The sequence below is a fragment of the Pongo pygmaeus genome, chromosome 20 (assembly GCF_028885625.2).
Source record: "Pongo pygmaeus isolate AG05252 chromosome 20, NHGRI_mPonPyg2-v2.0_pri, whole genome shotgun sequence".
Lineage (NCBI taxonomy): Eukaryota > Metazoa > Chordata > Mammalia > Primates > Hominidae > Pongo > Pongo pygmaeus.
Window position 1 is genome coordinate 9,447,063 of NC_072393.2, and position 16,828 is coordinate 9,463,890.

The following is a 16,828-nucleotide window of genomic DNA, read 5'->3' on the forward strand; positions in this document are numbered from 1 at the left end:
CAAGCACATCTTTTAAAAGAGAAAAAGAGCCGGATATTTAAACCCACAACATTTGCCTTAGGGGTACGCAGTGTGTCCTCTTAGTTCTGAGGCCCTGATTTGTCATGGACAAGAGTCTGCCCTGCTGAGGAGTCTTTCCAGGGCCCCCTTCACGTCCTTGTTCCTCAGGCTGTAGATGAAGGGGTTCAGCATGGGGGTGACCATGGCATACATCACTGAGGCCGTGGAGCTGCTCTGGGAAGAACGGGTCACAGCAGAACTGAGATAGACCCCTAGTCCTGTTCCATTGAACAAGGAGACCACACAGAGGTGAGATCCACAGGTGGAAAAGGCTTTGTACTTGCCCTCGGGGGAGGACATTCTCATTAAGGAGGAGACGATCCGAGAGTAGGAGAAGAGGATCCCAGCTACAGGAAACACACCCAGCAGTGCCGTGGCCACATATAAGACAATGTTATTGAGGAGGGTGTTAGAGCGGGCCACCTTGAGGACCCGAGCCGGTACACAGAAGAAATGCGGAATCTCAGTGCCTGTGGAGAAGGTCAACCTCTTCATCAGTAGAATATGAACCAGGGAGAACCAGAAAATGACGAACCAAGATGCCAGAACCAGGAGGCCACAGAGGCAGGGGTTCATGATGACCGCGTACTGAAGGGGGTGGCAGATGGCCACAAACCGGTCATAAGCCATCACAGCCAGTAGGAAAGTATCCAGTCCAGCAAACATCATTAAAAAATACACCTGAGTGAGGCACCCCATGTAGGAGATGTCTTTGCTCCGTGCCTGGATGTTCACTAGCATCTTGGGGACTGTGGTGGAGATGAAACAGATGTCGACAAAGGACAGGTTGGAGAGGAAGAAGTACATGGCGGTGTGGAGGTGGGAGTCAGAGCTGACGGCCAGAATGATGAGCAGGTTCCCCAGCACCGTGACCAGGTACATGGACAGGAACAGCCCAAAGAGGACAGGCTGCAGTTCAGGATCATCTGAGAGTCCCAGGAGGAGAAATTTTGATAATTCTGTAAGGTTGTCTGCTTCCATGTAGCTGTTGTGTCTGCTGGGGAAGGAGGAAAAAGCAACGTTTAATGAACAGCAAGTGGCAGCTCAGCTTATCATCACTTTACAATATCACCTTTTGATGGACATTTGTCACCCTTCCTGGAGTCCTTCCGAAGACAATGAATCTCTCAGGAAGTGGTATCTATTTTTATTCTATTTCTGTAGAGTTATCCAGCCATTCTTTAATTTTTAGAAACCTCTCTCTTTGGCCGGGCACGGTGGCTCACGCCTGTAATCCCAACACTTTGGGAGGATAAGGGTGGGCAGATCACCAGGTCAAGAGATCGAGACCATCCTGGCCAATATGGTGAAACCCTGTCTCTACTAAAAATACAAAAATCAGCTGGGCATTGTGGCGTGCGCCTGTAATCCCAGCTACTAAGGAGGCTGAGGCAGGAGAATCACTTGAACCCGGGAGGCGGAGATTGCAGTGAGCCAAGATCGTGGCACTGCACTCCAGCCTGGTGACAAAGTGAGACTCCATCTCAAAAAAAAAAAAAATCTCTTTTTTTCATTTACTCACCAGTTTTAATTTCCCCATTTATATCTATGAACTTCAACCAATTTCTTCTTTGGGGTGAATCTTCCAAAATAATTAAAGGTATGTCATGTCTTTTCCTTGATAATCCCCATGCATCCTTCATTCTAATAGATGTACAATAGTTATTAAGTTGTGGATTTTCAACCCAAACAGCCTTTATTCTGTGACCCAGTGCTTGGAAGTGATGTGACAGTTAATTCTCAGTGCTTTCTTCCTTCCTTAAAATTAAATTATTGATATTACTTTCTTATTGAGGTTTAAAAATGCCATATGCACAGTAGGAATATCAACAAATGATAGCTATCATTACTGCTACTACTACTATTAATCTTATTAATCTTTTCCTTTTATGATAATTACTTAGATATATAACTCTTCCAAGGTACAGCATAGAGCTGTGATTTGGAAAATATTTTCTGAAATCAGACTTTTTAGAATAAAATTTTGATCCATGCATTAGTCTGTTTTCACTCTGCTGATAAAGACATACCTGAGACTGGGCAATTTACAACAGAAAGATGTTTAATGGACTTACAGTTCCACGTGGCTGGGGAAGCCTCATAATCATGGTGGAAGGCAAGGAGGAGCAAGTCATATCTTACATGGATGGTGGCAGGTAAAGAGAGAGAGCTTGCGCAAGGAAACTGCCCCTTATAGAACCATAAGATCTCATGAGACTTACTCACTATCACAGGAACAGCATGGGAAAGACCTGTCTCCATGATTCATTTTCCTCCCACTGGGTCCCTCCCATTACACAAGGGCATTCAAGATGAGATCTGCCACCCCCTGTACCCCAAAGTCATCATAAACTCCTGCCTCTGTGGCCTCCTGGTTCTGGCATCTTGATTTATCATTTTCTGGGTCTTCCTGATTCACATTCTTCTGATGAAGAGGTTGACCTTCTCTATAGGCACTGAAATTCCACATTTCTTCTGTGACCTGGCTCTGGTTCACTGTGTAGGGACACAGCCAAACTGTATGAATCCACCAACTTACTACTGTATACCATTGAGAAAGTTATTTGAACTGTCTTAGCTGCAGCTACCTCACCTCCATAGTAGGAGTAGTAAATATTCCCTATGTGGGAATACTGAAGAGTGAAATTAAATGAGCTTATCCATGTCATTTGTCTACTATGACTTCTGTGTCATACAATGGATATTTCATACATATGAACTTTTGTTCTTTTGCTTTTTTTTTGAAACAGAGTCTCACTCTGTTGACCAGGCTGGAGTGCAGTGGTGCAATGTTGGCTCACTGCAACCTCTGCCTCCTGGGTTCAAGTGATTCTTGTGCCTCAGCCTCCCAAGTAGCTGGGACCACAGGCATGCACCACCATGCCCAACTAATTTTTCTATTTTTAGTAGAGATGGGGTTTCACCATGTTGGCCAGGTTGGTTTCGAACTCGTGGGCTCAAGTGATCCACCCACCTTGGCGTCCCAATGTGCTGAGATTACAGGCGTGAGCCACTGTGCCCGGCCTGAACTTTTGTTTTTAACATTACAATAAATCTGTCTTTCATGGCTATCATTTATCAGTATCCCCCTTACATGGGGCAGCCATCAAGGATGGAATTCTGATCACTATGAATACAAGTCTGTTACGTCTTGTGACCACCACACAGGACTCTCAACTCATGAAGATCCCTATGCTTCCCTGCTTCAAAGAATGTCTGCCCAGTGAATTCCTTCAAGAAGAAACAAAAGCCTGTGGACTACATACACAAGACGAGAAAAGAAAGGGACACAGCCATTAGAATCAAAGACAAGGCCCGCGAGAATGTGTGCTTGTGTACACATGCAGTTGAGTGGGAATGTTGGATTAATATCAGGGCAATGAATTGCCAAGAAATGTGACTGATAAGTTTGATATAAAAATTTAAAAATTTCTATAAATCAAATCATCCTAAAAAACTAAAGGGCAACATTGAGGTTTGAAAAAAAAGTTTGCATTTTTCATGATGGAAAAAAGGTTACTATTTATGCCTAGAGAATGTTGATTAATTAAAGATGGAAAAATAATCACTGAAGACCAACTTTAGTCCTGGAAAGTGGATAGAAGAGGCTTCTCTGAGATAGGAAAATTTGGGCTGAGAGAGGAAGAATGGATCATTGGTTTGTTTGTTGGTTTGTTTGTTTGTTTTGAGACGGAGTCTCGATCTGTTGCCCAGGCTGGAGTATAGTGGTGCTATCTCTGTTCACTGCAACCTCTGCCTCCCAGGTTCAAGCGATTCTTCTGTGTCAGCCTCCTGAGTAGCTGGGATTACAGGTGTGTGCCACCACGCTCAGCTAATTTTTGTATTTTTAGTAGAGACAGGGTTTCACCTTGTTGGCCAGGCTGGTCTCGAACTACTGACCTCAAGTGATCTGCCCACCTCGGCCTCCCAAAATGCTGGGATTACAAACATGAGCTACTGGACTTGGCCGGATCATTGTTAATTAGGAGAAGTAAGGAAAGGAAAGGTTAAATCTTCTAGGCTGACAGAAGATAATTTGAGATTATCCTGTGGGTCATTGAGCTTGTAAAGGAAGGGATTTGAGAGGCCAGTGAGAGAGGGAGCAGGGAATGAAAGTGGGATACGTATTTGATGACTAGAAATAGAACATCCTATATTCTTCCTCCTTGTCCCTTTCACATTGTCAACTTATATTTAGTTTTAGACAGTGGTTGCGATTGTTTTGTCTCATCATTTGTTTAACAAGGATTTACATGGTGCCCAACACATTACTGATTCTGAGCAAGTACAAATTGAAATGTTCTATAAAGACTGAGGCCAAAGCATCAACTATAACACAAAATAGAAATCTTCAAGTTTAAGACATGTTTGAATACAGACATAAATTTAATAGTACAGTAAATAACATACATTCATATCTCTTTTAAAATAATGATAAATGAAGTAGTAATACCAGCTCTAACAATGTAAGCAGGTTTAATGTGAGAATGTCTGCATCATTCATCACAAAAACAGGTCAGTAAAGAGAAATCATAAACAAAATCACAATAGAAAAAATGCATTTGAAAAAGGTTATCAACCAGGGCAGATCCTCTCAATAAAGGAAGAAACCAAGGACAATTGCTTAACCCGATAAACAATGGTTGTTTTAATATCACAGGCAACAAGATATGCTATGTTAAAACAGTAATGGGTTTAAATTCCTGGACACACCAAAGGTCATCTACTACAATTTCAATCTTTTGATATTTTGGTGAACATGCAAAGGGATTTTTTTTTTTTTTAGGACATGGTCTCACTTTGTCCCCTGGGCTGGAGTGCGGGATGCAGTCTCAGCTCACTGCAACCTCCGCCTCCTGGGTTCAAGCAATTATCCCATCTCAGTCTCCCCAGTAACTGGGATTGCAGGTGTAAGCTAAGGTGTGAGGCTTTTTTTTTTTGTTGTTATTGTTTAGTAGAGACAGGGTTTTGCCATGTTAGCCAGGCTAGTCTCAAAGTCCTGGCCTCAAGTGATCCCCCCGCCTCGGCCTCCCAAAGTGCTGGGATTATAGACGTGCGCCACTACGTTCAGCCAAGGGATTTTTAATATGAGAAAAAAAATTGGACTGCATGTTGAACGTCAGAAATAATTGTATTATTTGTATATGATATCATGGATACTAAGTTGAAATAGCAACAACATAACAGCTAGTAAGTGCTGTAAATAAGTCACCATCTCCATCACATCAACCCTACCCCCAATCCCCAGACCACTCTGGGTCTGGTAACCAATAATCTGCCAGGAAAAATATAGAATATAATAGAAAAATCCAATCACATTAGGAACACATAGACAATACCTTGAGCATAGTAGATCTTCCGTGAGTAGTTAATGAATAAGTAACTGGATGTACGAAATTCAACAGGAGACTAAAGTTTATAGGAAAGAGTGCAGGAGAGTTAGAGACTGTTTGGAAAATAACTTATTAAAGACGGGCCCTGGATTCCAAGGGGTGAGAACAGAAGGTGGGAGACACTGGTTTCTGCGAAAACTAAAGTACCATCAAAGTACAGGGACTTCACCTTCATAGACTCAATAAGCATGGGAGTTTCCAGGCTCATTACTGTGAAGGCTAGTACTCATTCTCTCTCCTCTTTTCCTTCTTACCCCACCAGCCCTCACTGGGTCACACTAACTCTGATGGTTATCACTGAAGTTTTCTCTTCTACACTATCTGTTCCTAGGAAGCCATACTGGGTTTTTCCAAAGGCTGGGAGCAGAGAATTACAGGTGAGGATGTTTAAACAGGGGCATGTTTAAAGTTTCCAGTGTCTCAAGAGTTGAATTCTCAGAGCATCTTATTAAATAAATTGTTCTATTTTCTTTCCACTCTCCAAAGAGTTCAGCTCCCTTTGAGTAGTAAGAAGATGACAGAATGGAAAATTTTCAGTTAATTTTGTGTTGAAATAGGCAGTGGTAGGGCATGATGGATTTATTTCCCCCAAGAAGAAAGTCTTTCTTTGGTTTAATTTGAAAGTCACAAGTTTTCCCCTAAGGAAAGGTTAACTTCTGCAAGGAACTAAACTCAGGAATCATCTCCATGTGATGTGACTCCTTTTAAGAGTCTTTGGAGATTTTATGGATCCCTCGGTGTTGAAAATTTATGGGAACAAAAATGTCTTTTCTTTTTAAATATTTTTTCTCAAATTATTTATATATATTTTTAAATTGTAGAATTATACGTATGTATCATGTGCAACTTGATATTTGGAAATATATATACATTGTGGACATTCAATGTATCTAATTAACATATGCATTATCTCACAGAGTTGTTATCCTGGTGAGAACACTTAATATCCACTCTCTTAGCATTTTCAAAGAATACCATATATCATCATTAACTAAAGTCATCCTGCTGTACAATAGATCTCTTGAACTTACTTCTCTTACATAACTGTAATTTTGTATTTTTTTACTAACATCTCCACAACACCAACACTACTCCTCATCCCCAAACCACTCTGGGTCTGGTAACCAATATTCTACTTCTTTGGAATCTATATTCTATTTCTTTGAGATCACTTTCATTAGATTCCACATATGAGTGAGATCATGTGATATTTGTCTTTCTGTGCCTTGCTTATTTCACTTAACACAATGTTCTCTGAGTTCATCCATGTTGCAAATGACAGGATTTCCTTGTGTTTTATGGATGAATCGTATTCCATTGTGTATATATACCACATTTTCTTTATCCATTCATTTATTTACAGGCAACTAGGTTGATTCTGTGTCTTGGCTGCTGGGAATAATGCTCCAGTAAACATGGGAGTGCAGATATCCCTTCCACACACTGACTTCGTTTCTTATTTATATATACCCAGTAGTGGACTGCTGGATCATATGGTAGTTCTATTTTTAAGTTTTTGAGGAACCTCCATACTCTTTTCCATAATGGCTGTACTAATTTACATTCCCACCAACAGTGTAGAAGGGTTTCCATTTCTTCATATCCTGGCCAGCACTTACTATCGTCTTTTTAGTAATAGCCATTTGAGATGAAGTGAGGTGATATCTCATTGTGGTTTTGATTTGCATTTCCCCGATGATTAGTGATGTTAAGCCTTTTAAAAATGTATGTTGGGTCGGGCGCAGTGGCTCACGTCTGTAATCTCAGCACTTCGGGAGGCCTAGACGGGCGGATCACAGAGTCAGGCGATCGAGACCATCCTGGCTAACGGTGAAACCCCGTCTCTACTAAAAATACCAAAAATTAGCCGGGCGTGGTGGCGGGCGCCTGTAGTCCCAGCTATTCGGGAGGCTGAGGCAGGAGAATGGCGTGAATCCGGGAGGCGGAGCTTGCAGTGAACCGAGATCGCGCCACTGCTCTCCAGTCTGGGTGACAGACCGAGACTCATCTCAAAAAAAAAAAGTATGTTGTCCCTCTGTGTGTCTTCTTTTGACAAATGTCTTTCAGGTTTTTTGCCCTTTTTTTTTTTTTTTTTGAGACAGAGTCTCGCTCTGTCGCCCAGGCTGGAGTGCAGTGGCGCGATCTCGGTTCACTGCAAGCTCCGTCTCCCGGGTTCACGCCATTCTCCTGCCTCAGCCTCCCGAGTAGCTGGGACTACAGGCCCCCGCCACCACGCCCGGCTAATTTTTTGTATTTTTAGTAGAGACGGGGTTTCACCGTGTTAGCCAGGATAGTCTCGATCCCCTGACCCCGTAATCTGCTCGCCTCCGCCTCTCTTAAGTGCTGGGGTTACAGGCGTGAGCCACCGCGCCAGGCTGTCTTTTGCCCATTTTAAAATTGGGTCGTTTTCTTCCTGTTGAGTTGTTTGAGCTTCTTACTTATTTTGGATATTAGCCCCATATCAGATGTCTAGTTTGCAAATATTTTCTTGCATTCTGCAGTTTGTCTCTTCACTCTCTTGTTTCCTTTGCTGTGTGGAGATTTTTAGTTTAATGTAATTCCATTTGTCTATTGCTTTTGTTGTCTGTGATTCAGAGGTCATATCCAAAAAATCACTGCTCAGACCAACGTCATGAGGTTTTCCTCTTTTGTTATTTTCTAGCTTTTCTATTTTAGGTTTTACATTTAAGACTTTAATCCATTTTGAATGGATTTTTGTATATAGTGTGAAGTAAGTAACTAATTTCATTCTTCTCTGCGTGGATATCCAGTTTTCCCAACACCATTTATTAAAGAGACTGTCCTTTCCCCCTTGTGAGTCTTTGGCACCTTTGTTGAAAATCAGTTGGCTATAAATACATGGATTTATTTCTGTGGTTCATATTTTGTTCAGTTGGTCTATGTATCTATTTTTATGCCAGCACCATGCTGTTTTGGATATTACAGCTTTGTCAAATAGTTTTAAATCAGGTAATGTGATGCCTCCAGCTTTGTTATTTTGGCTCACATTGCTTTAGCTATTTGGTGTCTTTAGTGATTCCACACAAATTGTAGAATTTTTCTTCTATTTCTGTGAAAAATGTTTTTACAATATTGACAGGGTTTGCATTGAATCTGTAGATTGCTTTGGATAGTATGGACATTTTAATAGTAGCAATTCTTCCAGTTCATGAACATGGAATATCTTTCCATTTATTTGTATCTTCTTTAATTTCTTTGAACAATGTTTTATAGTTCTGGGTGTAAAAATTTTTCACCTCCTCAGTTAAATTTATTCCTAAGCATTCTATATTTTGGGGTACCAATTATAAATAGGATTATTTTGTTGATTTCTTTTTTGAGTAGTTTGCTGTTAGTATACAGAACACTATTGATTTTTATGTGTTGATTATGTATCCTCCAACTTTACTGAGTCTTTTTTGTTAGTTCTAACAGTTTTTGGCTGTCTTCAGAGTTTTCTATATATAAGGTCATGTCATCTGCAAACAGGGATAACTTAACTTCTTACTTTCCAGTTTGGATGTCTTTTATTTTTTTCTTTTACCTAATTGATTTAGCTAGAACTTCCAGTACTATATTGAGTAGAAGTGGTGAGAACAGGCATTCTTGTCTTGTTCTGGATCCTAGATAAAAAGTTTTCAATTGTTCCCCATTGAGTGTGATGTTAGCTGTGGGTTTCTCGTGTGTGGTTTTTACTATGTTGAGGTATATTCCTTCTATATCTAATTCATCAAGAGTCTTTATCATTAAAGGATGTTAATTTTTGTCAAATGCTTTTTTCTGCATCTATAGAAATGGTCATATGGCTTTTGTTCTCCATTCTGTGAGTTTGATGTTTCTTGTTGTTTAATTTGCATAATTTGCATCATCCTTGTGAGGATAAACTGCTGGTCTTTTCAAGATAGAAGGAGCCCCATGTGGTCAACCTGCTCCCCTGGCTGGCTGGTCTCCTCAAGAAAGAAGGCCCTCTGGGTGTTCTGCTATTGTCTCTTGCTGACCATTTGGACATTCCGAAGCAGCACCAGCTCGATGGATCTTTGCAAATGGGAGGCTCGGCCATTGTGGCCACTTACCATCAGGCCATCATACCATCAGGTGGCCAATGATAAAGGCTGGAAAATGTTACGTGGCAAAATGAATGCCTATCTGCCTCCTATGTGACATACAACACAAATATTTTCATATATCATATCCAGTCCTCTATGTCCATCTACATACCTGTCTACACTGTTTCATCATTTCCTTCCAAAGCCCATGACCACGTGGTCCCACCACCTCAAATGACTTTTTCTTCCAGACAACATGGATGACCAGATGTGCCGCTTGCAGTTTCACCCTTTGCAGAGATTTTTTTGTACACACTCCTTTTGCAGGGTGTCCCTGAACTTGACTATAATGAAGCCATGGCTCATTTTTTATTGTACTCACATACCAAGCCAATCTATCTGTAAAGCAAACTCGCATTTTTCTCTTCTTTTTTTTTTTTTTAAATAGTACAGGACATCTCCTGCTCCCCAATGGACCCTAGGTACAAGCTAAAGGCGTGGTGTTGGTGCGATAATGGTGAATGCCATTGGGATCTGAGCTGCCTGCTGGAGTCTTGGCTTTTTTTTTTTTTTTTTTTTGAGATTGAGTCTCACTCTGTGGCATAGACTGGAGTGCAGTGGCACAATCTCCGCTCACTGCAACCTCCGCCTCCTGGGTTCAAGCAATTATCGTGCCTCCGCCTCCCGATTAGCTGGGATAACAGGTGTGTGCCACCACACCCAGCTAATTTTTTGTATTTTTAATAGAGACGGGGTTTCACCATGTTAGCCAGGATGGTCTCGATCTCCTGACCTCGCGATCCACCTGCCTCGGCCTCCCAAAGTGCTGGGATTACAGGTGTGAGTCACTGCACCCAGCCGGGGTCTCGGCTTTCTACACGTGCAGCTTTCTCATGCCTCTGGTCCTGTTTGGGTTCAATCTCAGATGTGCCATTTCCACCACGGATTGGGGCTGGGCCTGTCTAATGTTACGACTTAGTAGGGCCCACAGAATCAGGCTTATTATAGTGGGAAATTTCATATATGTGGTCATTGGTACCCTGTCGTCAAGCATCCCATATCTACAGGACTTGGTAACAAGCCAGGAACTATTTCTCAAAGACATATAAATATTTCCAGTGGATGGCATAGCCTCATTCTAGAATCTTCAAAACCTGATTGTGATTTTCCCACTAAGAGATTCCATATGGCCAGGCATGGTGGCTCACACCTGTAATCCCAGCACTTTGGGAGGCGGAGGCAGGTGGATCACTTGAGCCCAGGAGTTCAAGACCAGCCTGGCCAACATGGTGAAACCCCGTCTCTACTAAAAAATACAAAAAATTAACTGAGCATGGTGGTGCAAGCCTGTAATCCCAGCTACTTGGGAGGCTGAGGCAACAGAATCACTTGAACTGGGGAGGTGGAGGTTGCAGTGAGCTGGAATCGTGCCACCATGCTTCAGCCTAGGCAACGGAGTGAGACTTGGTCTCAAAAAAAAAAAAAGAGAGATTCCATAGATGCATTCTGAATTTTGTTCACCAATGACTTTCAACACCATAGATCTGGCAGATAATATGGCCCAAGCATAGGGGTGTATGATGTGAGAAGAGGAGATTATGTTGGTATGTGGGTAATCCATCTAAACACTTCTCAGTAGACTTTCTCTCAATTTTCATAATCAACGGTCAAATGCAACAGACATGACCTAAAAAAGAAATGACAACCAGGACTCGGAATGCTTAGGGATGAGGGTCAAGGTCACCCCTCCACCTGAATCAGCCACCAGCAGAAGTGCTACACAAGGAGAGGGGAGGTCGGGCGTGGTGGCCCATGCCTGTAATCCCAGCACTTTGGGAGACCGAGGTGGGTGGATCACCTGAGGTCAGGAGTTCGAGACCAGCAACCAACATGGGGAAACTCCATCTCTACTAAAAATATAAAATTAGCCAGGTGTGATGGCACATGCCTGTAATCCCAGCTACTCGGGAGACTGAGGCAGGAGAATTGCTTGAACCTGGGAGGCAAATGTTACAGTGAGCCGAGATCACACCATTGTACCCCAGCCTGCGCAACAAGAGCGAAACTCGGAAGGAAGGAAGGAAGGAAAATAAATAAAACAACAACAAAAAACAAGAAGAGGGGAATTTAGAATGGTGACAAGGGGGGTGGGGACACTACCTATATCAGTGGGACCTTGAGCTGACCGGCAGCAGCAGAGGCTGCTGTTTGAACCACTGACTCTCCTCTTGTAAGTAGTTCATCCCATTGGCCTCTCTTCCCTAAAACAACACAAAGGAAACCATGGGGAGTGCCACTCCTTGATTGTACACGTAAAGTTCATCCAAATGGCTGAAGGAGTGGATGGTCATGGATGCTGTGTTGCATTCCTTACTTATCCATTTCAGAATGAAGGTCCTATTCTTTCCGGCATAAGGAGTGTAGCCATATGGCAGCCCACAGCCTCAATCCCCCTCAATCTTAGCTGAAGGAGGCTTCTTTACTCATGGTGGAAACACTCATCTCTCTTGCTGGGAGAGCACAACTGACCCACAGCCATCTATGTTCACTACCGTTTGTGCCAAGCTTGCTCCTGGGCTGCTCCCATCATGGCTGGAACACAGCAGGGCACCTGTGCATGCTCCTTCCTGTGTCCACGATGACGTTGATGAACTGGGTCAATTACTCCTGCCAGGTGGGAGCTTCTCTCCTTGGCATGAGAGCCCTGAAGTGCCAGGCAGCAGCATGGCTTGAAGTTCTTAGAGACTTCTGCCCTTTCTCTAGAAGGTCTAAGCCTTGTCTGAAATGCTTGTTCCCTGGTGCCGTAAAGAAATAGCACTTGAATATAAATTTAATTTCTTCAGCAAGGCCATTTTTATACTTTCTGCAGAAAGGGTACACTCGCCAGCAGTTTCGCCATGAGCGTACACCTAACAAAGGAGACAAGGTCATTTATAACCTGACTTGTCCACCCTACTGCTGGGTCCGGTTTCCACTGGCTGGAACGGGACCGCACATTCTGTATTTGTCCTAATTGGCTAGCAACTTAGAACTTTTTAAAAGAGGCAAAGGCAGAGGAGAACAAAGGAAGGAGGAAGTAACTTGTGGAATGCTGAGAAAGTTAAAAGCACCTTCAAATAAGGAAGAGGAACAGGCTATGACCTAATGCTTTCTTGGACCAGTATAAGCATGCCAGGGCAAATATTTAGGCTAAATTGTGAGAGCTAAGAACATAAAGTGCATTGATTTCTTTATTACGGCTAGCAGATATTTAAGAATATTAGCACAGGTCTTTGAATAAATTTTGCTTCTAAGAGAAGTTACTATTTATTCCCAATTAGATGGGGAGGAAAGTCTTTGAAGAGGAACCTCTACTTACTTTTACAGCCTTTAGGAGCCAAGACCTCTAAATCTGCGGAAGTCAGACTTCAGAACAGAAGCACAAAGTCCCCAAGTGGCTCCCTGAGAAGAACGTCAGGCAGGGACCCCCTTCTACTTTCCACCCTTGATTTTTTTTTAACTTTATCTTAAGTTCAGGGGTACAAGTACAGGTTTGTCACATAGGTAAACTGTGTCATGGGGGTTTGTTGTACAGATTATTTCATCACCTGGCTAGTAAGCCTAGTACCCATTAGTTATTTTCCTGATCCTCTTACTCCTCCCACTCTCCATCCTCTGAAGAGCCCCAGTGTGTGTAGTTCCCCTCTCTGTGTCCATGTGTTCTCATCATTTAGCTTTCACCTATAAGTGAGAACGTGCAGTATTTGCTTTTCTGTTCCTGCATTACTTTGCTAAGGATAATGGCCTCCAGCTCCATCCATGTCCCTACGAAGGACATTGATCTCATTCCTTTTTTTGTTTGTTTGTTTTCCGGAGTCCTGTTTGGTCACCAGGCGGGAGTGCAGTGGCACGATCTCGGCTCACTGCAACCTCCACCTCCTGGGTTCAAACTATTCTCCTGCCTCAGCCTCCAGAGAAACTGGGACTACAGGCGTGAGCCACCAAGCCCAGCTAATTTTTGTATTTTTAGTAGAGACGGGGTTTCGCCACGTTGGCCAGGCTGGTCTCGATTTCTTGACCTCGTGATCCACCCGCCTTGGGCTCCCAAAGTGCTGGGATTACAGACGTGAGCCGCCACGCCTGCCTGATATCATTCTTTTTTTATGGCTGCATAGTATTCCATGGTGTATATGTACCACATTTTCTTTATCCAGTCTATCACTGATGGACATTTAGGTTGGTTCTATACCTTTGCTATTGTAAATATTGCTGCAGTGAACATATACATCTGTGTCTTTATATACTAATGATATATATTCCTCTGGGTATATACCCAGTAATGGGATTGCTGAGTAGAATGGTATTTCTGTCTTTAGGTCTGTGAGGAATCGTCACACTGTCTTCCATAATGAATGAACTAATTTATACCTCCACCGACAGTGTATAAACATTCCTTTTTCTCTACAACCTCACCAGCATCTGTTATTTTTTGACTTTTTAATAATAGCCATTCTCACTGTCCACCCTTGAGTTTTGGACCCATGGATTTTATATATTGGGGATGTAGTACATTACGATTTTTCTTTGTCTTATGGTGTATATTACATCCTGCCAATTTTGTAGTCAGTATCTGTGTATTCAAATACCTGCATTAATTATTTTCATTCTCTTTGAAATTAAACATATTCCCCTATTGTCCAATTAAAAACATTTTTCAAAATACTCTCCCATAATCCATGACCCCTTCAGGCTACACTTTCTCTCTTCTCTCCCCTTCCCTAAAAAACTTCATAGTTGGTGTACATTTGCCACCTATATTTCCTCTAGACACACTCTTCACCTACTCCATATGGGCTTTTACTGTCCTACCCTTCTATTTAGAGGTAATAAATGAAGCCCTTCCTAAAATCAACAAAGGCTTCCATGTCACCAGAAAATGTCAAAAACTATTGTTCAGTCCTCATTTTGTTGGTTCTTTCACCAGGACAAAACCTGCTCACCAATTTGCTTTCCTTCAGGAAGGACCACTTTGGAGTAGATGATGAATGCCAGGGACTGAAAAGGGGAGAAAATGGGGAGATGCTGCTTAAACCACAAAGGGTTCTAGTGATGTAAGATTAGTAAGTTGTGGATATGTCCTATACAATACAGTGCTTGTAAATAGCAATAATGTATTGTATAGAAAAATGTGCTTAAAGGCAGATCTTATGTTATGTGTGGTTATCACACATTAAAATATTAAAGGCAGTTGAAACTTTAAGAGGTGATGGATATGTCCCTAGCCATAATGGTGATGATGGTTTCAAGGATGTATGCCTGTTTCAAAACTCATCATGTGTATACATTAAATGTCTACAGCTTTTACATTTTAATCATATTTCAATAAAGTGTTTAAAACATGAGGAAAATAAATTTTAAAAAAAGACCCCTTTGCCTCTATAATCTTGTGGACACCAAGGGATCCATAAAATCTCCAAAGTTTCTTCAAGGGAGGCACATCCCAGAGAGAAGATTGCTGAGTTTTGGTTCCTTATAGAAATTAAACTTTCCTGCCAGGGATGGTGGCTCATGCCTGTAATTCTAGCACTTTGCGAGGCTGAGATGGGTGGATCACCAGAGGTCAGGAGTTCGAGGCCAGCCTGGCCAATATGGTGAAACCCCATCTCTACTAAAAAAAACTACAAAAATTAGCAGGGCGTGGTGGCAGGTGCCTGTAATCCCAGCTACTCAGGAGACTGAGGCAGGAGAATCGCTTGAACCTGGGAGGCAGAGGTTGCAGTGAGCCAAGATCACACCACTGCACTCCAGCCTGGGCGACAGAGCAAGATTCTCAAAAAAAAAAAAAAAAAAGAAAGAAAAGAAAAAAGAAATTAAACTTTCCTTAGAGAATACCTTGTGACTTTTAAATCCAACTAAAGAAAGAAGAGTTTCTCCTTGGAGAAAATAAATTCATCTCCCACTACCGCTGCAAAATTGCCTGAACATTTTCCATTCTGCTATCTTCTTTGTATCCTAAGGGAGCTGAATTATTTGGAGGGTGGAAAAACAATAGAACAATTTATTTAATGAGGCTCTCTGAGAGTTCAACCCTTGAGGCAATGGAAACTTCGAACTGGGCCCTTCCGCCCCTCAAGTGTAATTCTCTGATCCCAGCCTTGGAAAAAACAAAATTGGGTTTAACAGGGACACACCATGGAGAAGAGAAAGCATCAGTGACAATCAGAGTCAGTGTGACCCAACAAGGGCTGCTGGGGTGAGAAGGGTAAGAGAAGAGAGAGTGGGTACTGGGTTGTACCTTTAGAGTAATGAGCCTGGACAGTCCCATATTTATTTAGTCTATGAAGTTGAAGTTCCTATATATATATTTTTTTGAGACAGAGTTTTGCTCTTGTTACCCAAGCTGGAGTGCAATGGCGCGATCTCGGCAACCTCCGCCTCTCAGGTTCAAGCGATTCTCCTGCCTCGGCCTCCTGAGTAGCTGGGATTACAGGCATGTGCCACCATGCCTGGCTAGTTTTTGTGTTTTTAGTAGAGACGGGGTTTCTCCACGTTGCTCAGGCTGGTCTCGAACTCCCGACCTCAGGTGATCCCCCCGCCTCGGCCTCCCAAAGTGCTGGGATTACAGGTGTGAGCCACCGTGCCCAGCCTTGAAGTTCCTGTATTTTAAAGGTACTTTAGTTTTCACCAATACCAGTCTTTTGCAGCCCTCATTCTGTTCCTTTTCTTTCCTTCTGGAAGCTGAAGCCTCTTTCCGGGAACAGTTAGGAATACCCAGGCCTTGAATGTATGATTTTCTGACAGTCTCCAGATCCTCTCCACTCTCTGCCATAAACTGTAGGTTCCTGGTAGGTTTCCTGAATCCAGTCACCTCTTCCTGAATGACTCACTGAAGATCTGTCCTGCACAAGGTATTGTCTATTTTGTTTCTAATACGATTGGATTTTCTTTTATAATTTTACTATGTTGCTGGCAGATCTGACTTCAAATATTACTAAAGAATTCTATATCATTGTTGTTGTCATTATTATTTTTTCACTTCAGTGTCCACAGTGCCATGTAAAAAATAATATTATTTTTGACATTTGAAACTTGGGCCAATTTCCTTTATTTCATTTTACCCATGTCTTTAAATGTTCAGGAGAATCTCAAACGATTGATGCTGAGTAGATTGCCTTGGCCTATTCATGAATTTAAGAGGAATGCTGTAGTGTTTATTTACTATTGATTGATTGAGATGGAGTCTTGCTCTGTGGCCCAGGCTGGAGTGCAATGACATGATTTCTGCTCACTGCAAACCTCCACCTCCACCTTCAAGTGATTCCCTTGTCTCAGCCTCCCAGGTAACTGGGA

General features: G+C 42.3%; 1 protein-coding gene across 1 annotated transcript in view; it reads right to left on the reverse strand.

Moving 5' to 3' along the window:
• The window catches only part of LOC129019297 (olfactory receptor 7D4), a 54,184-nt gene continuing 37,356 nt past the window's right edge, over nt 1–16,828 (reverse strand). Inside the window, exon 4 of the mRNA XM_054461579.2 lies at nt 1–1,057. Within this exon, the coding sequence (XP_054317554.2) occupies nt 103–1,041 (939 nt within the window). The 5' untranslated portion in view covers nt 1,042–1,057 and the 3' untranslated portion in view covers nt 1–102. The remainder of the gene's footprint in view (nt 1,058–16,828) is intronic.